This window comes from Sinohyriopsis cumingii, chromosome 18 (assembly GCF_028554795.1).
Source record: "Sinohyriopsis cumingii isolate HCF-2022 chromosome 18, ASM2855479v2, whole genome shotgun sequence".
Lineage (NCBI taxonomy): Eukaryota > Metazoa > Mollusca > Bivalvia > Unionida > Unionidae > Sinohyriopsis > Sinohyriopsis cumingii.
This window is the reverse complement of record NC_142978.1, coordinates 91,579,883-91,606,182: the sequence shown is the minus strand read 5'-3', so window position 1 is coordinate 91,606,182 and position 26,300 is coordinate 91,579,883. Positions and strand designations below refer to the sequence as shown.

The following is a 26,300-nucleotide window of genomic DNA, read 5'->3' as shown; positions in this document are numbered from 1 at the left end:
TTTTATTTTGCTTGTTTGCAGGTTGGATTTCTTTTGTAACTGCTAGCATGCATAAATTGTTGTAATTTTATTGGTCTTGTTAAATTTGGAAAGTTTTTATGATTTATAATATGTTGATTGACCCTTGGGTAAGTGAATGTTTGCATGAATTGGTTATAATTTAGACTGAACTAGGAACATCTAGGTTCACACAGAAATAATACTTGAGCAGCCACCTTTTTTCACAGTGTGAAAATAAAGAAACAGTCACTATTTATACAACTGAAATTGCGCTTACCTATGTTTACTACTTAATACAATTGCCCTTAGAGGTATCATTGCAATATCAATAATTTTAAAAATAGTATTTGTTTGGAAATCTACGTCAGTGTTATTCAACTTATTGTACAAGTAGTATGATTATGCTACCATGAACGAAGAGAAATATGATTTTCACAGGAGTTCAAAGTGAGAGATTTTTAACTCACCTAAGCTGTAAATATGGCTGTCATTACTAAAATTAGAAAAATTCTGTCAACAATTGCTATTTTCAGCTTCTCTACCAAACCAAATTGTCTGGGCTAATTTCATCCAAGACTGGCATCGAGCAATCTGGCATAAAGGCCTTCAGCATTTGTACAACTGATTAAGATCCACTGTAAATAATGGCTACCCATGCTAAGAATATTAAAACTTTTAAGCAACTTCTCAAAAACTGCTGAACAGAATCTGATGTTTGAAGGAATGATTTCTGGTCTGAAGACCTTTCATCTTTTTTTGTATAAAATGATTCTGATCCACCATCATATATCACCATCAAAGCTAAATTTATTGCAATTGTATTTTTATTTATCATCAGTTCACAGCAGTCTTTTGAATCTTATGAAGTTTCGTATTTTGTTAATGCACACTTTTAATAAGGCAAGATAAAAAAGCTCTAGTTCTGTCCATATAAATCTATTGGATGGAAATTTTGACCTGGTAAATGCATTTCAGATGTATGAAAAAATGTAAGAATATGATGAATAGATGCATTGAAGGCAAAATAAGAATGCGCTTCTGAGGCTGTAAAGGAAAGATTATGAGATAATAGCTGAAATGAAATGTGAATAAAATGCGGAATTAATGCAAATGAAACTATGACAGATGAAATGCAAACAAAATGCAGATTTGGTACAATTACCAATTTCAGTGTCTGTCATGATCACCTCTGGCAAAAGCAAACTACTGAAACTGTTACCATCAGACTTTCTATTTAATTAAGCAACAAAGAATTACTTATTGCTACAATTTTTGTATGTTAGTATCAAACAGTTTTATATAATTGGCCAGGGGGTACATTTTGATTTAAGAGACATCCATATTTTATTGCCAGGGTTTCTGCCACATTATTTAAAGTAGTGTAAAGATTTAAAGTTGTAAGTATAAGGAGACATTTCAAATGCAGAATAAGAGGTCTTGCTAGGATTTTACAACTAGGAGTCCAGGACTCCTGTTTTGGTAAAAATAGAAGTCCCACCAGCAAAGGTTGCAGTCCCCTCCCATAAGCATATTGGGCATACTGAAGTGGCTAAATGTCCAGATGAGAAGAACCATTGGTTGTCATTGTATTTAATTTTCCAAAATTTTAAACCACTGACATATAGCTCTTGTTTGTCCATTTGAGTCAGACTGAACTGTGTCAATTCAAGGAAAGGCCTTATTCCAAACACTACGCCAGGTATCACACACTTTCTTACACTTGGCTACTGTTCCATTTAAACTATCGATTCTAGCAACTTAGCACACTTCTCAATCTCATTACAATCTTCATCAATTTGCCCTTTAACCCCAAAATACTTAATACCCAAATCTGCAAATGGCATTTTAACTAAGTCTTGATTTCGAGGTCATATGCACTACTTATTTGGCTACATCAGAAAATGAACATGATAATGAAAGCTAAAGTTGTTCACTTGATGTACTCTTATAGGGACCACATGTATATCCCTGGGTCTTTCTGCCTCTGAATTCAGTCATTGTAAATATCAGCACATTTTCCCACCACTCAGCAGCTAGTCTAAGTCTTTGAACTAAGTCTTTGGGTCATGTTCTCCTGATGTACTCTTATAATGACAACATGTACATCTCTGAGCCTTTCAGCCACTGAATTCTGTCATTGTAAATATCAGCACAGCTAAAATGATCAATTGATCAACACATTTTCCCACTCAGCAGGTGGTTTAAGCAGGACTGGCAAGCCACTGAATTTGCCACCCAGCTATTGCATTTGTTGTAAATATCAGCACAGCTAAAATGATCAATTGATCAACACATTTTCCCACTCAGCAGGTGGTTTAAGCAGGACTGGCAAGCCACTGAATTTGCCACCCAGCTATTGCATTTATTGTAAATATCAGCACAGCTAAAATGATCAATTGATCAACACATTTTCCCACACAGCAGGTGGTTTAAGCAGGACTGGCAAGCCACTGAATTTGCCACCCAGCTATTGCATTTAATTGTAAATATCAGCACAGCTAAAATGATCAATTGATCAACACATTTTCCCACTCAGCAGGTGGTTTAAGCAGGACTGGCAAGCCCCTGAATTTGCCACCCAGCTATTGCATTTATTGTAAATATCAGCACAGCTAAAATGATCAATTGATCAACACATTTTCCCACTCAGCAGGTGGTTTAAGCAGGACTGGCAAGCCCCTGAATTTGCCACCCAGCTATTGCATTTATTGTAAATATCAGCACAGCTAAAATGATCAATTGATCAACACATTTTCCCACACAGCAGGTGGTTTAAGCAGGACTGGCAAGCCACTGAATTTGCCACCCAGCTATTGCATTTAATTGTAAATATCAGCACAGCTAAAATGATCAATTGATCAACACATTTTCCCACTCAGCAGGTGGTTTAAGCAGGACTGGCAAGCCCCTGAATTTGCCACCCAGCTATTGCATTTATTGTAAATATCAGCACAGCTAAAATGATCAATTGATCAACACATTTTCCCACTCAGCAGGTGGTTTAAGCAGGACTGGCAAGCCCCTGAATTTGCCACCCAGCTATTGCATTTATTGTAAATATCAGCACAGCTAAAATGATCAATTGATCAACACATTTTCCCACTCAGCAGGTGGTTTAAGCAGGACTGGCAAGCCACTGAATTTGCCACCCAGCTATCACCCAGAGGTGATCATTTTGAATTCGTGATAATAAAGAAATTATAAATAAAATCACTTGAATTTAGAATAAGAAAGAGTGCTGCAACTTTGCTGTCTTTGTCTTCCCAAATAAACTTAACCATGAGGATCTGCCAGGATACTTTTTTTTGTCATTGACTTAAAGCCAGACCTTGTAACAGGGCTCTTCGCTTAGCTGAAATGCCATGTACAAAGCTTTTGATTTTACAATGGTCCTTCCTTGGACTAGTTGCCACCCAATTTATGCAGCCAGAACCCCTTGGTACCAACAGATTTATATTCAAAACTTCCTTTCTAGGATGCCCACTTCCATGGTCAGTGGCCAGCGTATTTATGCAATTTTCCCATCACAAGCAGCAACATAATGGTTTTTACAGATATAAATCGTACAGTTATTTCTTATTTTCTAAATTCAACACATTTTCATTTGTTCCAATGTGTCGATAAATTACACAACATTAATCCATGCAAAGATGTAAGTTGTTCAATTATCCTTAATGCCATGTATGTTTAGATTTGATGTTTTTTCACTTTGATAATTACTGGATATCATTACAATTATCCTTAGTGCCATATATTTAGATTTGATGTTTTTTCACTTTAATAATTACTGGATATCATTACAATGGTAAGTATCAAGATGACAAAAGTCAATGACAGAGAAGCGCAGTATTGTTTATCTCAAGTCAGTGTGGCATCCAGTCGCTGTAAAGTAGATCATAAGTCAGTGTGGCATCCAATCGCTGTAAAGTAGATCATAAGTCAGTGTGGCATCCAGTCGTTGTAAAGTAGATCATAAGTCAGTGTGGCATCCAGTCGCTGTAAAGTAGATCATAAGCCAGTGTGGCATCCAGTTGCTGTAAAGTAGATCATAAGCCAGTGTGGCATCCAGTCACTGTAAAGTAGATCATAAGTCAGTGTGGCATCCAGTCACTGTAAAGTAGATCATTAGTCAGTGTGGCATCCAGTCACTGTAAAGTAGATCATAAGTCATTGTGGCATCCAGTCACTGTAAAGTAGATCATAAATCATTGTGGCATCCAGTCGCTGTAAAGTAGATCATAAGTCATTGTGGCATCCAGTCGCTGTAAAGTAGATCATAAGTCAGCATGGTATCCAGTCACTGTAAAGTAGATCATTAGTCAGTGTGGCATCCAGTCACTGTAAAGTAGATCATAAGTCAGCATGGTATCCAGTCGCTGTAAAGTAGATCATAAGCCAGTGTGGCATCCAGTCACCGTAAAGTAGATCATAAGTCAGTGTGGCATCCAGTCACTGTAAAGTAGATCATTAGTCAGTGTGGCATCCAGTCGCTGTAAAGTAGATCATTAGTCAGTGTGGCATCCAGTCACTGTAAAGTAGATTATTAGTCAGTGTCGCATCCAGTCACTGTAAAGTAGATCATAAGTCATTGTGGCATCCAGTCGCTGTAAAGTAGATCATAAGTCATTGTGGCATCCAGTCACTGTAAAGTAGATCATAAGTCATTGTGGCATCCAGTCGCTGTAAAGTAGATCATAAGTCATTGTGGCATCCAGTCGCTGTAAAGTAGATCATAAGTCATTGTGGCATCCAGTCGCTGTAAAGTAGATCATAAGTCATTGTGGCATCTAGTCACTGTAAAGTAGATCATAAGTCAGCATGGTATCCAGTCGCTGTAAAGTAGATCATAAGTCAGCATGGCATCCAGTCGCTGTAAAGTAGATCATAAGTCAGCTTGGCATCCAGTCACTGTAAAGTAGATCTCAAGTCAGCATGGTAGCCAGTCACTGTAAAGTAGATCATAAGTCATTGTGGCATCCAGTCACTGTAAAGTAGATCATAAGTCATTGTGGCATCCAGTCGCTGTAAAGTAGATCATAAGGCATTGTGGCATCCAGTCGCTGTAAAGTAGATCATAAGTCATTGTGGCATCCAGTCACTGTAAAGTAGATCATAAGTCAGCATGGTTTCCAGTCGCTGTAAAGTAGATCATAAGCCAGTGTGGCATCCAGTCACTGTAAAGTAGATCATAAGTCATTGTGGCATCCAGTCACTGTAAAGTAGATCATTAGTCAGTGTGGCATCCAGTCACTGTAAAGTAGATCATAAGTCATTGTGGCATCCAGTCGCTGTAAAGTAGATCATAAGTCATTGTGGCATCCAGTCACTGTAAAGTAGATCATAAGTCATTGTGGCATCCAGTCGCTGTAAAGTAGATCATAAGTCATTGTGGCATCCAGTCGCTGTAAAGTAGATCATAAGTCATTGTGGCATCCAGTCACTGTAAAGTAGATCATAAGTCATTGTGGCATCCAGTCGCTGTAAAGTAGATCATAAGTCATTGTGGCATCCAGTCGCTGTAAAGTAGATTATAAGTCATTGTGGCATCCAGTCACTGTAAAGTAGATCATAAGTCGGCATGGTATCCAGTCGCTGTAAAGTAGATCATAAGTCATTGTGGTATCCAGTCGCTGTAAAGTAGATCATAAGTCATTGTGGCATCCAGTCACTGTAAAGTAGATCATAAGTCAGCATGGTATCCAGTCACTGTAAAGTAGATCTCAAGTCAGCATGGTAGCCAGTCACTGTAAAGTAGATCATAAGTCATTGTGGCATCCAGTCACTGTAAAGTAGATCATAAGTCATTGTGGCATCCAGTCACTGTAAAGTAGATCATAAGTCAGCATGGTATCCATTCACTGTAAAGTAGATCATAAGTCAGCATGGCATCCAATCGCTGTAAAGTAGATCATAAGTCATTGTGGCATCCTGTCGCTGTAAAGTAGATCATAAGTCATTGTGGCATCCAGTCGCTGTAAATTAGATCATAAGCCAATGTTGCATCCAGTCGCTGTAAAGTAGATCATTAGTCACTGTGGCATCTAGTCGCTGTATAGTAGATTATAAGTCATTGTGGCATCCAGTCACTGTAAAGTAGATCTCAAGTCAGTGTGGCATCCAGTCGCTGTAAAGTAGATCATTAAATGTATTTTAAAGGGTACCAGACTTAAACCAATTGGTCACATGACAAGCTTGCTTCCTTTATAAACAAAGCATTTCATGTAATAGCTACAAATTGTCAATGAAGGAGTAATAATTTCACAGAAAGATGCAAAATCTTATAATGCATCTTAGCTTGAAAGGCAAGTGAAAGCAATTCGATGAAACGAAGTAAGAGTCCTTTGATTGCATAGACGTTTGATGTCAGAAAGATTCAAAATAAACATTGTCATTTATACATTGTACAGCAGTAGGAAAATGGAATATACAAACAATGAATCACAGCCAGACATTTTGTATACACACACGTACACACACACACATTTGTGCTGATTCAAATGACAAGATAGTGTTGCACAACACTTGATATTTATTCATAGCATTTATGTAACATTCACTTGTACCAAATTGATTCTGTAACATAATATGTCAGTAATTTTTAAATGCAGATATTTTTTTATAAATTGGTTACACCTTTTATATTACATATCTAATTATTACTCACTTCTATGAGATCCCCCTCTGGAAAGGCCATCCCTCATATAAGGCCACTTTTGTGCTGCAGTACGGTTAACCTTACAAGAGGGGGACCACTATACATCACACATGGATCTCTCTTTTTTCATGATCCTTTCCACATACTGGATTTCTGAATAAAATGCAATGGGTAAATTGTAATATACTCATTTCATTTACATATATTTGCCTTGGAAGGGGCTGACAGCAGTTTCTTTATTCCTTTATTTGGGACAAATAATGTTACACGTGACTAAACATATTACTTTTAATTTGAAATTCAGGTGAATAAAACAAAAGGAAGGTTTATGAGTTGCCAAGTGACAGCTTTCTGTAAAAATAAAAATCTTAAGCAGTCAGTTGCTGCTCACTAATATCAGGCTAGAAATATCTTTGCATTTATGTACATAATACAATACATACTGTGTTTGCAGGTCACTGAAGAAGGGAAATTTGGGAATGATGGTTTTTCAGCTTTATTGCTCTTGTCGCAGAAAGGTCTCTGCATGTTCCTTTTGCTTTTGATTCATGCTTTGATAAATTAGAAAGCTTAATATGAAATCTGTTACATATTGAAATATCACAAAAATGAAATCATTTTTGTAAGAAAAACAACTTTCTCTCCCCACAGTGATACATCACCCCTGTTGAACAAAAGTGGTAGTGAGCATATGTTTGAAACCATGGCAATGGAGATAGAACAGTTACTCACAAAGGTAAGATTCTGATAAGGACATAAACCATTTTCAGATTTAAGCTCATGTCTTTATTTTTGTTTGTTTTTTTTTAAAAATCTCTTCATAAATATTTTGCACCAATATTTGTATTTATGATTGGCTGCTTCAGCTCAATGTACATGTAACTAACCGTGAATGACAGTTGTTGCTAGAAACTAGGTCTCCAGCATACAAATATTAATGAGCATTTTCAAATATATATATATATATATATATATATATATATATATATATATATATATATATATATATACAGACTGTATAAACCTGTTTGCTTATAAGCTGACCCCACACCCACCAACTCAAAAGGTATAGACACTAAAAAGTGCATGACCTGCGTATAAGCCAACCCAAAAGTCTTGAGATGACATCACAAGATGCACGCAGTAAATTCTAAATGCATTTATTTAGGCAAACTTACATTAGCAAAAATTACCCATATAATGCTCTTGGGGTTGGCATGTACAATTATAACATAGAAATGATATAAATTTATTTGAAAAGTCAAAAAATTTATTTAATTTTCTGTTTTCATATTGTTTCTGCCTAATTGAGATTTGTGTATAACTTGATCGGATGATGACAAGAACTGAGTATTCACGGGTTGCTGTATCAGTACCACTCCCTTTTGACATGGTTATTGTTTGTTTATGCATTTTTACATTAGACTTTTTATATCAGTGCACCAGTAATTACGTTTTTATTTTGCCTTGAAATTGTAAATATCTAACGCATTAAAATATTTATCCCAGTATGACAACAATGAACAACAATAGGGTTTGATTCTACACTCGCAATTAGGCTATTGAGCGTATTTACGTAATTGCACCAACGCATGTACATTGTAGGTTTGAATGCACTAAATGAAGTACATCCCTTTTATTTGAATCATGGGCACCACTGCACTAAACTTTAATGATAAATCCAAAATACAATAATGAAGTTTGAGAAATAGTGCTTAAAAATTTATGCTAATACCATACTGAGTTTTTGTTTGCTTTGATTTAAGCGACCTTACACCCCATTTTACACACTATGGTAATCCTGCTAATATTACAGAGTTAATGTCAAAGTACTTATATAGTTGCCGTTCAAATTTCCATCTTAACCCAAGTCAGTTTCAGGGTTTTAATGTTTAACTGGCCACTAATTATAAACAAAGGAGATGCCGAAAGATCCAGCTTTCCATCGTGTGAAAAATTATGATTTTGCTGAGCCAAAACAAAAGTAAAATAGATTGATGATGATCTTAGTTGATCTATATTCAGAATTTTAGCCTTTATTATTACCATTCTTTCATGAACATGTAACAGTCATGCTAGTTGTGTCATGCACAATTGAACATGTGTACCTTTTCATAAAGATTACCTCAGTTTGTAGCATCGTTTATATCATTGAAAAAGAGTAATTCATGAGCGTGTGGATCAACATAAATGAAACAGCTATTACTGACTAGCTGAAGTGTTACCTAGAAGAATGGGATTTGGTCTAAAAACTGAATAAAGCAAACTCTGCATCTAATCTGTTTGGGAATAAACAAGGATTAAAGTGATGCTAGGCACAAATTGCGCTGTGTAAGTACTGTTTTATTATAGTACAGCCTGGTCTTCCAGGTAAATTCAAACCAACCTGTGAATTATGAAGTCTTTTATTTACCTTTATTTAAATAATAACAAAAGCAGTCATATAGTTTTAAACAGTTAAGTAAGTTTTTTTACACCAAGAATGTATTTATTTCTCTCATGCATATGTGTCTTAGGACACAGAAAACATAATTTGTCATGTTCCAAGATTTACAGCCATTATGGTTGTCAACCAGAATATCTTTAAATCTTTTAAGTTTTGACTCTGGCCTGTGGATAAGCCAACCTCTCTTCTTCCAGGCCTTTACTTTTTCCTAATTTATTTGGATTATACATGTGTATATATATATATATATATATATATATATATATATATATATATATATAATGATTATTTTGGTGGCTAATTAAAACTTGAGAGCACTGCTCCTTGGCCTTATTGGTGAGAGCATCAGCCTCTAATGCAGGAGGTCGCAGGTTTGAACCTTGGTTGAGTCATATGAAAGACTTATAAAAATGGTACTAACAGCAACCTCGCTTTGCACTCAGCATTAAGAGGTTAGTGTTATCACTGGTAAACCTGGTGCCAGGGTAATATGACTGGGTCAGTCATGATGCCACATGTCTGTGGCATGATTCCCAAGTATGAGACATAACTATAAATTAACCGCTCCGGTGGCCTAGTGTTTAGAATGTCCATCTCGGATGTGGGAGGTCGTGGGTTTGATCCCTGGCCGAGTCATACCAAAGACTTACAAAAATGGTACTAATAGCTGCCTCTCTTGGCGCTCAGCATTAAGAGGTTAGTGTTAGGACTGGTCGGCCTGGTGTCAGGATAATGTGACAGGGTGGGACATAATGCTACATGTCTGTGGCACGATGCCCCAATGCTAGACATCACTATAACCTGCCACATTGGAGACATCATAGCGATATGACTGAAACATTGTTAAAGCTACGTTAAAAATCCAAATCACACACATAACTATAAATTACCACACTGCAGACATCACATCAATAAGTCTAAAATTGTTAAAGCTACTTTAAAAATATAAATCACATAACATTATTATTATTATTATCTTGCAATGAATTCCAGGAGCTCACACAGATGCACACACAAACCCGCATGCACACATTTGACATTGATAGAATGCTGTTGGAATTAGTTGTCATATTCTATGAAAACTTATTTTCTGACAGTTGACAGAGATAAATGACAGAATGGCAGAATACACACAGAACATAAGCATGACATCCCCAAGTGCAGCCTTGCTGCACACACTACAGCGGCACCGTGACATCCTTCAGGATTACATGCAAGAGTTCCACAAAACAAAGGCCAACATTACAGCGATTAGAGAGCGGGATGACCTTCTGGGGTCTGTACGGAGGGATATCAGGTATTATACTAACATGACTGTATTCTTATAATTCATTCAGCAACGTTCAAATTAAGCTTTCAGGCTTAATTTTCATGATGTGCCATATTTGAGAATAAAGTTCAAATATTAGTTTTACGCTCTAATGACCATAGCCCAGGGGGAGCTTATGGCATGGTCTGTTGTTCATTGTCTGTCCATCAATTGGTTGCAGCTTGTTATTGCTTCAAATATTAGTTTTACGCTCTAATGACCATAGCCCAGGGGGAGCTTATGGCATGATCTATTGTTCATTGTCTGTGAATCAATTGGTTGCAGCTTGTTATTGCTGTTTGCTACTTAGAGGTTTGCCGTGAAATTTTATACAAGCATTCATCCCATGATTTAGTTGGTTGTAAATGAAAATGATGCTGCTTGGATATCCAATATGGCTGCTAGCTTGAAATTAAAATGTCATTGCTGCTCCTCTTGAATGTTATATCAGCATAGGTTTTCACAAAAAGACTTCTTCAGACACCTGGTTTGTCCCAAACGAAAATGATCCAGATCTGATCCAATTTGAAAATCTGTTTAATCGTGCCAATCTGATATCCAATTTGAAAATCTTGTTAATCATGCCGATCTGATATCCAATTTGGAAATCTTTTTAATTATGCCAATCTGATATCCAATTTGAAAATCTTGTTAATCATGTCAGTCTGATAACCAATTTGAAAATCTTTTTAATCATGCCAATCTGATATCCAGTTTGGAAATCTTGTTAATCATGCCAATCTGAAATCCAATTTGGAAATATTTTTAATCATGCCAGTCGGATATCCAATTTGAAAAAATTTGAAAAATGTGTCTGTATTGAAAATCTTGTTATTGCTACTGCTTCTTAGTGAAAATTCATCATATCAGCATTCAGTTTACAATGAAAGACTATGATCTCCAGTTGGTTCCAAATAAAAACTAATGGCACTGATCTGATATCTCAAAAATATTGTTATCACTACTTCTGAACGGATCGTCATATTGATACGGAATTGTCGTCATAAAGAACTTGTGATCTTATTTGATCCTATGTGACAACCGTACAAATCTGAGCTATAATAGCCACCTTGTAAATCTTTTTATTGCTTCTATTAAACAGGTAACTGTATTGACTCAGGGTTTTCACTAAACAACTTCATATGAAGTTGTGTCGAAAATGGTGCTCATATGACATCCAGTATGGATAACAGGTTTGCCAGATTCAAAATCATGTTAGCACCACGTCTGAATAAATGATCGTGTTGACAATGGGTTTCACTTAAAGGCTTTGTGCGATATTAAGGTGTTCTTAAAATGATGATCAGATCTCCAGTATATCTTTAAAGCCTTGTACAATTTAGCTGTCCCTTTTAAATTCCACTTTCCTTTAATAAGTATTTAACAAGAGATTTCATTTTTCTCTGTTTGTTACATGCATGATGACTTTCTCTGGGTTGGATGGTTCCTTTCTTGCTTATGGAATGAAAGCTTTTGTTTGTACAAATAAGCATGATCTACATATTTATCATATAAAATCTGAAAAACAAGATGAACTGTTGTAGATGTTTCAGTTTTATTAAATTACAAGATATATACATGGATTACTTCAAGCTTTAGAAAAAAGTTTCAAAACAAATTCCTTCTTCAGAGCTCTAAATTTGATACATTGGATATGTTGTGAACACAGGGTTATGATACCAGACTGCCTTAATTATCAAGATGCTACTCATGTCTCTGAGAACGTATCATCAAGTGTCTTAGTAACCAAGACTAATAAAGGGTGTATTCAATTATATGACTCTGTTTGAGTGAGTATTCTCATGTTCATGGAGTTTTATCACCTTAAATGTGTACAGAACATGCAGAACTTGTCTGAGTAGTATCGTTTATATTGTAATTGTGTTAACATTAAACATAAACGAAACTTTTCACACGAGAGGTGTACTGTCAGCTTTGTATTAAATGCTTAGGATTGTTTTGCATGATCTGAATACATTTGAAAATTTCTATGAAATATGCACAATATGCATTTTTAGTTACTTTTTGTAAAATATGCACTTGCATTCTCTGTACATAGTTTTCTTGTCTACCAACCTCATTTCCTAAAATAAAAAAAAGCAGAATGCACTTTTAGGCAATCTACCTTCTGCCTTGGAAATGGTATTATTCTTATGTAGCAACATGGCCAAGATTTAAGGCTTTAAATAATTATATATAAATATATTTCTTCTTTCAGTGCTTATAAAAATTCTTCAGGTCTAAACAGAAGAACAGAAATGTATCTCAAAGAACATGAACATATAAGAAAGTAAGTGGAAATGCAGGAACAGCAATGAAGTCAGAAATGGATAGCGGTGGAGTTTGTGACTTTCCTAGTTTTATTTACATGTCATGAATGTGTAGATTATTGGTCACAAATACTAATTTTAAAAGAATTCCTCCTGCTTTCAAAAAGCCATTCCTGTCATAATCATTTCAATGTCTTTGAGTTTAGTACATATCTTAATGTGTAAATCCTGCTACAACACTATCCATATCGTAAATTAACATCACTCTTAAAACTTTTTATTAAATTAAAGCAGATCGTTTCTAGCTATATAAAAGACTGGCTTGGCAAAAATGGATCCCTTGCTCTGGTGTGTGTGTGTGTGTATATATATATATATATATATATATATATATATATATATATATATATATATATTATTATTATTATTATTTTAAAAATGTTAATATTTTGAAATTACTTATCTCTTTTAACTGAATTCATGTGAACAGCAATAGAGGAGTAGAATAGATTTTATTAAAAGTTGAAATACTGATACATTCTTATTGATATTCTGTATTTTTATTTTCAGCTCAGAAAGACTTGTAGATGACCAGATTAGGTATGATTGCCCGACAAATAATATGTATAGTTTTTGTCATTGTGTATTCCTAATTGTCATGTTTCATTACAATATTTTTGTAATTAGGCTTAAATACTTGTCTTTGCTTTGATGAAACATATTGTGTATATGCATCAATGACAAGATAATTCTGCTGCACAAAAGTTGTATTTTTCATAGTCCCTATTTGGAAGAAAATATATTTCCTATGTGTATCATAGTTCATAGAAGGCATACAGTTGTGTCATCTGTTATCAGTAAGGTCACCTTATCTTCAGTAATTGAAGAAAGCTGAATCAAAATGATATATGTCATACACAAAATCACCAAAAATATAAAACAGTAATAAGATTGTTTATCATAAGCCAGTGATTTCATTTAAGTAAAATACCTTTGAATACAGAAGTCTTGATAAATCAAATTTAACCAATTAAAATGGGTCCATGATTGGCATCCAATGGATCCATGAATAAACTCATATGATAGGCAACAAATTAAAACAGACCCATAACTAAACCCATGTCATATGATTGGCAAGCAGTTAAACTGGATCTATGATAGCATATGATTAGCAACCAGTTAAACTGGATCCATGACTAAACCCATGCTCATATGAAATGGCAACCATTTAAAAGTATCCATGACTAAACCTATGTCATATGATCAGCAACCAATTGAAACACACCTATAACTAAACCCATGTCATATGAATGGCAACCAATTAAAAGTATCCATGAACAAGCCCATGTCATATGATTAGCAACCAATTAAAACAAATTCATAACTAAACCCATGTCATATGCTTTAATTGTCAAACCCATATGATTGGCAACAAATTAAAACAGACCCATAACTAATCCCATGTGATATGATTGGCAAGAAATTAAACTGGATCTATGATAGCATATGATTAGCGACCAGTTAAACTGGATCCATGACTAAACCCATGCTCATATGAAATGGCAACCAGTTTAAAGTATCCATTACTAAACCCATGTCATATGATCAGCAACCAATTAAAACACACCCACAACTAAATCCATGTCATATGATTAGCAACCAATTAAAACAGACCCACAACTAAACCCTAGTTGTATGAATGCCAACAAATTATAAGTATCAATGACCTAACCCATGTCATATGATTAGCAACCAGTTAAAATGGACCCACAGCTAAACTCATGTCATATTATTAGCAACCAATTAAAATAGATCCACAACTAAACCCATGTTGTATGAATGGGAGCCAAACAAAAAGGATCCATGACTAAACCCATGTCCTATGACTGGCAACCAGTTAAAATGAATCCATAACTAAAGCCATGTCTTGTGATTGGCAGTGATTTAAGTGTTTGGATTGAGGCATTTTTATGAATATTTGCATTCATTATGGTTTTTGTCATCTGAGTTTTCATTAAACTCGACTGATGGGCAACAACTGGTACAGTAAAGCTCCGATTTGTGTGTATATATATATATATTGCAGTTGTGCATCAATTTAAACATTATTTTTTTATATGTTCAGAAATTAAGATGGTTAGAAACTGCAACAGTTCTTATAGTTGACATTTATAAAGGAATTGATCGTGTGTTACTGGAATCTTGCTTTCATGCTGCTTGTTTTTTCACTTTCAGTGTTGCCATAGCAACAAAAGAAAGTCTGGAGTCACAGAAGAAGTCACTTAGTGGAATTTCACAGAAAATCAACACATTAGCCAGTATCCTTACTGTTATACAGTTTTCTCCTTCAAATACGTTCCCCGATCACATTAACGTTAGGAATATAAGCCTGCTATCTCTCGAGTCCAGCCCTACTAAAAGACGAAAATTGTCTTTTCGGTCTATCTTATATAGACCAAAGGGCAATAACTCTTGCCCCTTACCTCCCCTTGCCACCGGCAGGTGTCGCTAGTTTTGATGCTTCGCTTGTACTGATAACACGTACATTATACCTCCAAACAATCCAAGCCATCTTAGCGTTAAATTGGACCATCCGAAGTTAAATTTGGATTTATTGCATTGGACAATCATTCTTCTACAGGTTGTATACATTATTTTAACAATTTTTCTCAAAATTGAGTGACTTTGTCACCCTTAGGGATTTCATTTACTGAAGACCATGTTACACGCTATCGCGGAACTCGTGTTGTTAATTAAGAGTTAACGCGACACTGACTAATTTCGCTTACTCTGTTAGTAACGGTTGTGATATTAGCGAATTAATAACATGCTGAATTGCTAATTTGTGTTTTGTTTTCTTTTCTTGTGTCGTTTCAGTAGAAATGTCAACCAAATGCAAGAAATGCAAAAAGTTCAAAGCAAATGAAAACAACCATTTCTCTTGTATTGTATGTACCAAGTGTACATCATCTATACCATGCAGCGTGTGTAATACTTGGATAGAGCAAATGTGGGCTGATGTAGTCCAGAAGGCAGCAAAAGGGAGGGATAGATGGAATAAGTCGAAGAAAGATAGCATTGATGTCCTCAGTATATATCCAAAGACAGCCTCCATTGCGAGCCTTGTGGGGAACATTGGGGTCCCCCCTCCACCTAAAGTTCGTCGTTTGCAACCGTCAGGCACAGTAACATCAGCGGCAATGGAGGGAAATAATGTTGACAGGGTACAACAGTCCAACTTTGAACCGATGCGTCGTTTGGTCCAGGAAACGACGACGCAGTTATTGACATCAGGCCAGATATTACCCTTATTTCCCTCGCTCGCTAACACAGCTTTGTCTGACTCTTTGGGGGAATGTTCCCCCAATTTTAGGCTGCCCAGTGGGCGTAAGTCCCCCTGCATGTCTGAGCATAGCCTTCGGGCCTGTAAGTCAGGACGCATGGGGTTTTTACTGGATCCATCGGATCCATTTCTTTATACAACCTCTACGTCACCGGCCGTCCAACCGTCCCAGCATGGGGACCCTATTGGTAAAACGATCCAACCAAACATGACTTACGGGGATTTTAGTGATAAATCTGTCCGTCAAGCTGTACCACCGGCAACATACCAATACTATGGCGGAGGTTTTAGTGAGAAATCTGTCCGTCCAGCCAGGCCATTGGAGCAGCCAGTACCAGTGATAGCAGGACCGTCGCCAACATTCAGACCGACCACAAGCCGGACATGGCCGTCCGTCCATATGTTCACAGCTTATCCACAAGGGAGAGTTAGTGACAGTGTTAAGGATGACGGAATCGCGTCATCTGTGCCACCTGGTATGCTCTATCCAGAAATGAAAGCTATTACAGAACACGACTCGGCACACAGTGAGGGTGACGAAACTCCTGCAAATCAGCTGTACACAGATCCAACCATGGAACAGACTGAGTTTGGCTTCAAGGCGGCAGTGGAAGAAATTTGTAGGGTGTTGGCAATTTCAGAATGCCCTCCACCTCCTACCGCCACTCAAGACTACAAAGTTAAGGCGTCTGTAGATCTTGACGGGGAGGAAGAGATGCCGTCCTTCTGGCTCCTTCCCCAGTCGGCAAAAATTAAGGAGATAAAAAATCGTCTATCAGGATGAATAGGTGATCCGGGGAATGCTAAGGTGTTCTTTTCAGAAAGCCAAATACCAGCGACGTTCTCGGGTCGCTGGTACAAAACTCATTCAGACGCCTTCAGTACGGATCTTCCGGCCCTGGACAAAAATATGGCAGCAGTTCACATGTCTGCTCCACTGTTTTACAAAGGGGACAAAAATGTGTTCCATGCCACATCAAAGCTAGTCAGGAACATAGTCGCTACTTCTTCAATGTTAGACTTGGCTTCTTTTGCCATTTTTCCGACTCGCAGAAAAATTCGACAATGACCACGCTTGGGAAGCGACAGCCCGGATTGCTAGAGTTATTAACAGGGCAGCTCACCATTCCATGGCTAATGCGTTGACTGCTTCTGCCAACTTAGACCTGATACGACGTGAAGCATGTCTGCGGTCAACGTCGCTCAAGCCCCATCATACTCTGGCATTACGGATGACTCCGTTTGGGTCGCCTTTACTCTTTGGAGGAAAAATTGAAGAAGTTCGGAAGCAGGCAGCTCAGGAACTGCCCCTCCAACTTGCCACCCAGCCCTCGCAGGCGTTTAGAAAAAATCAGCCCCTGCCACAGCGGAGGGATGATTGGCGGACCAGGGACAAGGGATCCTTACAATCAAATGTGCAATATAGATCCCAACCCAATGCCAGGAGACAACAGTCTAATCAAGCTAGGAGGCAACTATACAGAGGCGGTAAGAAACAAAGTTTCTCCGTCTTCAAGCCTCCTAACTCTAAAAATTGACATACCCTGTCCACCGCCCGCGGACAGCCTACCTGTGGGCGGCCGCCTCCTGCAATTTCAGGACCACTGGACCACCTTTTTTCCTCAGAACAATTGGGTGATCCAGATCATTTCAGAGGGACTTCGGATTTCATTTATCCAACCCCCTCCCCTGTCCTCCTCTCCCCTCTTCACAGACGTACTGTCCGATCAGGAGAAGGATACCTTTCTACAACAGGAGATATGGTCGCTCATAGAAAAACGGGTGGTGGAGATTGTGAAAAACCCGCAATCGCCGGTGTTTTATTCCAGGCTGTTTCTTACCCAGAAGGCAAACAGCAAGTTGAGGCCGATCATTGACCTGAGTCACCTCAACCAATACATTTTACCACCAAAATTCAAGATGGAAATGGCGAGATCAATCCATCTTTCCATCCAGTGGGACGAGTATGCCGTCAGTCTAGATATGACCGACGCATATTTTCACGTCCCTATCCACCCCGCGTCATGGAAATTTCTCCGATTCGCTTACCGCAACGCGGTTTATCAGTTCCAGGTCCTACCCTTTGGCCTCAACATCAGCCCTTGGGCTTTTACCAAGGTTATGGATTGCGTCGTCACCCTGTTCCACTCAACTTCATCTACAGGGATGGCAGTGTACTTGGACGACATCCTCCAGAAACATATGGTAAGTTCTATTCTGCTCAAAGGCAGAAACGATCTTTTAGCACTTTTAGATCATCTAGGCTTTCTCGTGAACCGGAAGAAGTCCGATCTCCATCCATCTCAGCATTTTGTCCATCTGGGTATGGAGTTTCTCACCGATCTGAATCTGGTACAACTTCCTCGCGCTTACGTAATCCAGATCATCGAACTCGTCGAGTCCGTTTCCAACAGGACGTGGATTTCAGCAAGAGAGTTCTTGCAACTCCGCGGATTATTCAATGCGGTGGCGGACTTGATCCCGCTTGGCCGACTTTTTATGCGTCCCTTACAAATGACGTTAATGGCACAGTGGCGCCCCTTTTCAAGTCCCCTCAATCAAACAATAATGATCACGCCCGAAATACGATCATTCCTGAGTCAGTGGCACAACCCAGGTTGGCTGTCCACAGGGATTCCTCTGGAGATGCCCCAAGCGGAGATAATGGTGTGTACCAACTCCAGTACCAACGGTTGGGGTGCCCACCTGTTGCCGGACTTCGCTACAGTCAGCGGCATGTGGGAGCCAGAGGAGAGGTCTCTCCACATCAACCTTTTAGAAATGAGGGCTGTCATCAATGCCTTTCATTTCTGGAAGGATCAACTCTAGGAAAAACTGTCCTCATTATGTCAGACAACTCTGGGGTGGTGACTTACCTCAAACAAGGGGGCACCAAATCACCAGACCTGTGCATTCTGATCTGGCAGTTTCTGCGTTGGTGCGACAACCTCCACATCAACGTACAAATCAGACACATTCCCGGCAGACTCAAGGTCTTGGCCGACACTCTATCCAGGAAAGGTCAAATCATTCACACGGAATGGTCACTCCATCAATCAGTCTTTCTTCGGATTTGCACACTTTGGGGGCGTCTGATGATCGATCTTTTTGCGACAAGGTGGAATCGCAAGTTGCCCACCTTCGTCTCTCCGGTTCTAGACCCAGAGGCTTGGGCTGTGGACGCTCTGTCAATCAGCTGGGAGGGGTTGTGGGCATTCGCCTACCCTCCCACGGTTTTGTTACCAAAAATAATCAAGAGGTTAAGGGGTCGGATGATTCTGATTGCCCCTCTCAGATGGAACAAGTCCTGAGTTACCAATCTACTCGATCTAGCGATAGATCTACCCAGGAAGATTCCAACCAGCCCAAATCTTCTCAAACAACCACGGTCACAAGTGTTCCACCCCTGCCCGGATCGTCTTCTTCTTCACGCTTGGCTCTTGTCCGGGCAGCCTTGCGAGACAAACAATTTAAACCCTCAATTGTGGAGAGAATCTCAAGAGCAAGAAGGCCCTCCACTCTGAAGGCTTACGAGGGAAAGTGGCGTGTTTTCAGGGACTGGTGCCATATCAATAACATCGTCCCTTTGAGTGTCTCAATCCCTCAACTGGCCGACTTTTTTCTCTGGCTTTTCGAGGAGAAACAGTTGGCCCCAATTACTATCAAAGGCTACCGCTCCATGATATCAGACACATTCCGCCATCATGGTAGATGTGATATTGGGCATAACAAAGATCTATCAGATCTTTTAGCCAATTTTGATTTCAATCGACCAAAATCCCTCACCCTGTTTCCAAAATGGAATCTGTCCTGTGTTTTAACATGGCTCAATTCAGACAAATTTGAACCTTTAGCCCACACTTCGTTAAAGCTACTATCATACAAAACATGTTTCTTGATAGCCTTAGCTTCAGCATGCAGGGTGAGCGAGTTACATGCCCTTTCCAGTGACCCGAACATTCTTCAGTTCAGATCAGATGGTTAGGTGGTCCTCCTGACCCAACCGGGCTTTGTAGCCAAAAATAGGTTACCATCCATTGGCAATCAAAGAATCGTCATTCGCTCGCTCTCTTCCATAGATAAGTCAAGAGCAGCAGCCATGCAAGATCCTGTTCGTGCACTCAAGCACTATTTAAAACGCACAGAGGCATTTGGGGACACACGTAAGCACCTCTTTCTTCCGGTCAAAGCTGGTAAACGGGACATCACCCCTCAAGCCCTTGCTTCATGGCTGAAGTGGGTTATACGCTTAGCATACTCTGAGGTCTCACAAGATCAGAGTCGCCTCATGAAGATTACGGCTCATGAGATTAGAGCAATCTTGGCGAGCCTGGCATTCAAACACAATGTTTCGAACGGAGATATAATAGAAGCTGTTGGCTGGCATGCAGGGTCAACCTTCTCCAGCTTTTATCTCAGAGATTTGGCTTCGCAGAGGCAAACCTTGAATCTGGTAGGTCTGGTGTCGGCAGCCCAGATGACCACCAGACCCATTTAAAACAATCAGCACAGACTATCAGCTTCACTGGATTTGCCAGTGAAATTTCGTAGGTAAGAATATTTCAATAACTATCTTCTTAACCGTATATAGGGGTCACATATCACGTGACCCTAGGCTGTGTTGCTGATGAAATTAGGAGAACGGGTTATCGTTCAAATGGGGAATCCAGCCATCATTCCCTAGAAGGTACCTGGGGTGGAGGTAGGATGCTCAGCATTCCCTCCTCCTATTACTTATTCTCCTAACGTTAATGTGATCGGGGAACGTATTTGAAGGAGAAAGCAAATTTTTAGTAAATTATGTTTCTCCGAGAATACTTACCCGATCACTTTACTTAAAAACCCTCCCAACCACCCCGCTATGCAAGCATCCTCGTATAATATATATCGCTCAGCTTAAAAAACTAGCAACACCTTGCTGTGGCAAGGGGAGGTGAGGGGCAAGAGTTATTGCCCTTTGGTCTATATAAGATAGACCAAAAAGATGAATTTTCGTCTTTTAGTAGGGCTGGATTCGAGAGGTAGCAGGCTTATATTCCTAACATTAATGTGATCGGGTAAGTATTCTCGGAGAAACATAATTTACCAAAAATTTGCTTTCTTGTAGAACCGACTTTATACATTGAGACATAGCTGTCATTTTTTATGGCAGCAGGGATGGCAGTATCAACAGGTTTATGGGGGTTTGGGTTAAGATTTTGGTTGACGTTTTTACCTTGATTATATTTCCTAAATTCCATGATAGATTTCTTCCCAACTTTAAAGAATCATTATACAGAGACAGTTCTATCTTCCACATGCTTGCTCTTTTGACCTTGACAGGTCAAGGTCATGAGACTTGCAGCAAGATTTTGATTGTGGGATTGACAAATTGGCACTATTCATTCTGTTTTGATATTGTGTGTGTCAGTTTGTCTTGTGTGCATTTTTGATAGAAAAAGTCTTGGGTGACACATTTCTGGTGTTGGTAGTGGCAGTAATAATAATGTCTTCGATTTTGTATTATTTTTTTTCAAAGCCTTCAAAACATAAATCATACTGTTGTTTTTGAAGGCAATATATGTCTGCATAACCCTTCTTAATGCATCCTTTTCCAACTGAAAAAAATTATTTCATATCCTTTATGAATTACCATGCATCCTTGAGAAAGTTTTTTTTAAAAGTTGTTAGCCAAAGAAAATTTGGGCTAAATTAACTTGGTATTTAGCATGGGTTTAATTTTGTTGAAAATGCCAAAATCATATTTAGAGAATACATTATTAATATATTACTGGATGCCCTGGCCCCTTGAGATGCAGTATAAACCTGATGCACCTTTGTGCATGTCAAAAGACATGAAGGAGGCAACCTTTGTGCTCTGGCATGTTACCTATAATTACATTCCAGTCAAAAAGGACTTTGAATTTTTAAATAGTGTGCAGTTTTATCCTAAGTGTTCTTTATATTTTAAGGATTTTTTAAAAACTTTTAGTGTACTTTTTGGAACACGTGAACTTACTTGGCACTGTATTCCTAGGATTGTGATGATATGCCTTTAAAACACACACACACATGCCAACCCTTACGATTTGACCATATGTCATAGGGCTTTTACATTACAAACTTAAAGAATAATAGAATAAATATAGGCAAATGTGAATGTTCTCATCAAATCCTTATATTGGCTTGTCCAGGTTTGGTTCAGGTCTGGGGTTTCATATTAGACTGGAGTGGAATAAGTTTGTGAAACAGACTAACTTGACATTTGTGCTGCAGATGCTTTAATCTGCCCAAGTTTTTCATTGCAAAATGCTTGCGTCATCAAGCAACGGCTTACAGCTTTATTTTGAAATGTATATCAAAATAAAATACATGCAGATCAGATGGGCACTCTGCCTCTTCAAAAGTCAAAAGTTCAGGTAATTAACAGAAATATACAAATGAATATTCAGATTCTTGGGAAAATAAAGCTACAAGGGAAACGGTCATATTTGTTATTAGGCATCATGTTCTGTTGATTTTGAGTATTGCTACTAGTAGGAGAGATCATTGCAAGAAATGTAAGAACAAAAACAAGAACCATGCTAAGTTGAAAGCTTTAGCAAGAAGCAGTTGACCTCCATGGGGCTTGCAGCTGGAGTTTCTAAAACTGAACTGGAGGTCATTCAGGTGTAAATATACTTCATTAACTTTTGTAGTTGAACTTAATGTTGCTTTGGATGCATCATTTTACACTTCAGGGCATTTCAAATGCATGTTTTCCAATTCAACAATTATAGCAGTATATTATATTTCATTACAGCTTGCTAAAAATTGGTCTAATTTATGGGAATATATCAATTGTTTTATTGAGGTCATGTTAGGTTGACAGGTCTGATACATAGATACATACCAAACAAACAGAAATTATTGCTAAGCAGCCACGTTGTTAAGACAGACATCTTTGTAAGACATCTGCTGTATTCAAGTCCCATTACAATACATTTCATATGAAATCAACCTTTATATAACAACCACCTTATATGAAAGCAAGATCTGATTCTCCATATTATTGAGTTGATTCTGAAGGTGTCTTTCTTCATCAGGTTTCGCAGTATACTGGAAATTCACTAACCTTGAAGTAGAGGTGGTGCCAGAATCAATTTCCACCAAAATGTCCACTTGATAAAACTGCTTTAGATTTTGCATTCCAGATATGAAGTGCTGTATGGTATGCATTAGGAACAGCTAGCTGTTACAAGAGCGACTAATACACACAGTTGAAGATAATTACTGTTCATATTTGGAAAACATATAAGGTCTACTGAGTTGTCAGAATGTAGGACTGTAGTTGTTGATATTAACTTGCAGAAATGCAATGAACAATCAACTGTTATCTTCAGTAACAGTGTTTAATATATTTGGTCAATCAGTCTGTTAAAAACACTGAAAACAAAGAATATTTTACCAATTAAATAGAGTTGTTTCAGGTACACAATTTTTTTTTATCACCACATTATGACGTTTTAGGCATTAGAATCACAAACAAAAAAATCAATAAAAGTAGTATTGGCACATCATAATAAACATGAACACTAGTCCGTATGTGCAGTCTGATAAAGGGAGATAACTTCACATAGCTGATTACAGGAAGTGCAAAAAAATTTATTCAGCCGTTTCAGAAAGATCCCAAATTTTGCATCATATTATAGTTTTATTTTTCCATTTCTGTTTCTGCTTTCTTTGGAAGAGAATTACAGTAAAACCTGTCATGAGCGACCTCTGCTATGAGCGACCACCTGTCATTTCCGACCACAATCGTAATGCACGGATCGATTTTACTATATAAACGCTCTGTTATGAACGACCACCTGCTGAACGCGACCAGCGACCGCGATTTCTTGGCAAAATATGCATTTTGACACTGCTATGAACGACTGCATCGCCAAAAAATCAAAACAGATTGACACCACTGACCTTAACTTAATCCTTTGTAAACACTAGAGCTCGGGATAAATGTAGTATGCAAACAAAGTGCACATTAAATAACACTATAGTTGAACAACCATATATCGGGATAAACACCTCTAACCATCATTTAATCCTTTGTAACAAAGACTGCATAAATAGCAAAGATTGCTCTAATAAAGTATTTAAAAATAATTTGTCTTGCTACAGTACCAGTTTTGTGAAATTTACAACTCCAGCGTACGGTGTCATTTGTAAACTGCAGTAAACCAGACTAAAGTACATGTCACCAACCGCCATTGTAGTGCCGAAGTCATGTGAATAGCCGGTAAGAGTAACATCAAAGGGAGTAATGATGGATATACACAGTCAATTTAGAGGTTTGTATTTTTTCTTTATCTTTATGAAAACTCACAAAACGCCGGTAGTCCTTATGTCCAAGTGAGAAATCGTTTGAAAGGGCTTCAGTGTTGGTTTGAGTACGTCGTTTGCTTTCCAGTTAATCCATAATGCCTGAAGGGTGAATGAGCTCATTGTCTTTAATACTAGTAAGTGAGAATCATTTCCGGATTTTTTTAAAATTATTTTTTATTTCTTTTGTTAGTGTTTCACCAAGCCACAATCTGTTTATGTGGGTGCAGATGGTCGGAGTATTTGTTTATCGAGCTATAACGCTGTTGATTTAAACTTTGTCTCAGAATAAATGTATTGTTTCTTGATGAGTTAATTATGTCTTTTGGTTTCATTCATTGGTACATAATATATATTTATTCCACAATTCCCCAAAACCTGATCAAAACCGATAGTCTTTATAACGTCAACACTAATAACAACGGCAGAATCTCCGCTGAAAAAAAGAAACATTTTAACACTGGAAGAAAGGATTAATGTCATTGAAAGAAATGAAAAAGGCGAGACCACTCGCAAAATAGCAGTCAGCTTAAGCGTCGGTAAAACGCAAGTTCAAAATGTAATCAAAGACAAGAAGTCCATTAGAAACGAATGGCAGAAAGGTGCACAAGCACAGAGGAAATATGCCACGGCACGACGGACAGTTTACGGAGATCTGAACGAGCGAGTATGGGAGTGGTTTTATGTTGCAAGGAGTAAAAACATACCAGTAAGTGGAAAGTTGATTCCAGAAAAGGCAATAATTGAGATACATGTTCAGACCAAATAGCCGAGTAAAACATGTCAACAAAGAAGTATAATGGATTTCTTTTAAAAAAACAAGTGAATAAGTGTATAAAATAAGATATATACATCATATCTAACTGTTCATTTTTTGTACATATTAATGTGATGTTGAAATATAAATTTTATTCTCGTTGTTTGATAGATGTATATCTTTATTATATAAAGATATTTTGAGAGGAATGCATGCAATATTTAACAAGATTCATGAATAAAGGATATGATGCATGTACAGTATGGGTATTATTTATTTTTCAACAATGCTAACTATTGACCCTGAAAACCAGTCCATTTTCACACACCTCTTATGAGAGACCACCTGTCTTGAGAGACCGCTTTTGGTTGGCAGAAGGGGCGGTCTCTCATAACAGGTTTTACTGTATATTCTTCTTGAAAGTGGTAAAACACTGATCATTTGGAACCAAGATGGTAGAATATCTAATAAGTACATAGGAAGCCACAGTAGCTAGGTGATTAGCATGCCAGCCTCACTTCCAGAAGGTTGTGGGTATGAATCCTGTTCAGACTGAGCAAGGTCATCTGATATGTGTCACATGTATCTGTATAATAGTGAACTGAATCTCTCTCTGTATAATAGTGAACTGAATCTCTCTCTGTATAATAATGAACTGAATCTCTGTATAATAGTGAACTGAATATCTGTCTGTATAATAATGAACTGAATCTCTGTATAATAGTGAACTGAATATCTGTCTGTATAATAATGAACTGAATCTCTGTATAATAATGAACTAAATCTCTGTCTGTATGATAATGAACTGAATGACTAAAGTAGGTTCCTTTGTTTCACATTTGAAAGCAAAGATTGTACCCAACAGATGTCTTGAAGGTGGAGATTTGGGAACTACAGCCATATCAAATGTTTTCGGGAAAATTTGGAGCTTTTGAAAATCATGCTAAAAACTGGATGAAAATATTTTTGCTGTAATTACTATAAATGCTTGGCAGTTTCCATTTTATTTTAAAACACATAAAAATCGCATATCACATTATGTTTTATTTTAGCAAAATTGAGTTCTTTGGTACATAAGTCTCTCTGCTTAAAATTTTATACGATAAGCACATTTGACATGCACCCAGTCAGTGTCATATTTCTTGCGATCTTTGGAATTCTCCATCCACATATTTTTAGTAAT

The 26,300-nt window shown here is 37.8% G+C and overlaps 1 protein-coding gene across 1 annotated transcript in view; it reads left to right on the top strand.

The window, feature by feature from the left end:
• Positions 1-26,300, top strand: part of LOC149777438 (Golgi SNAP receptor complex member 1-like) — a 35,109-nt gene that overhangs the window by 2,703 nt on the left and 6,106 nt on the right. The window contains exons 3-7 of the mRNA XM_089942069.1: positions 7,307-7,391; positions 10,199-10,398; positions 12,629-12,700; positions 13,251-13,280; positions 14,916-14,998. Of these exons, the coding sequence (XP_089798195.1) occupies positions 7,307-7,391; positions 10,199-10,398; positions 12,629-12,700; positions 13,251-13,280; positions 14,916-14,998 (470 nt within the window). The remainder of the gene's footprint in view (positions 1-7,306; positions 7,392-10,198; positions 10,399-12,628; positions 12,701-13,250; positions 13,281-14,915; positions 14,999-26,300) is intronic.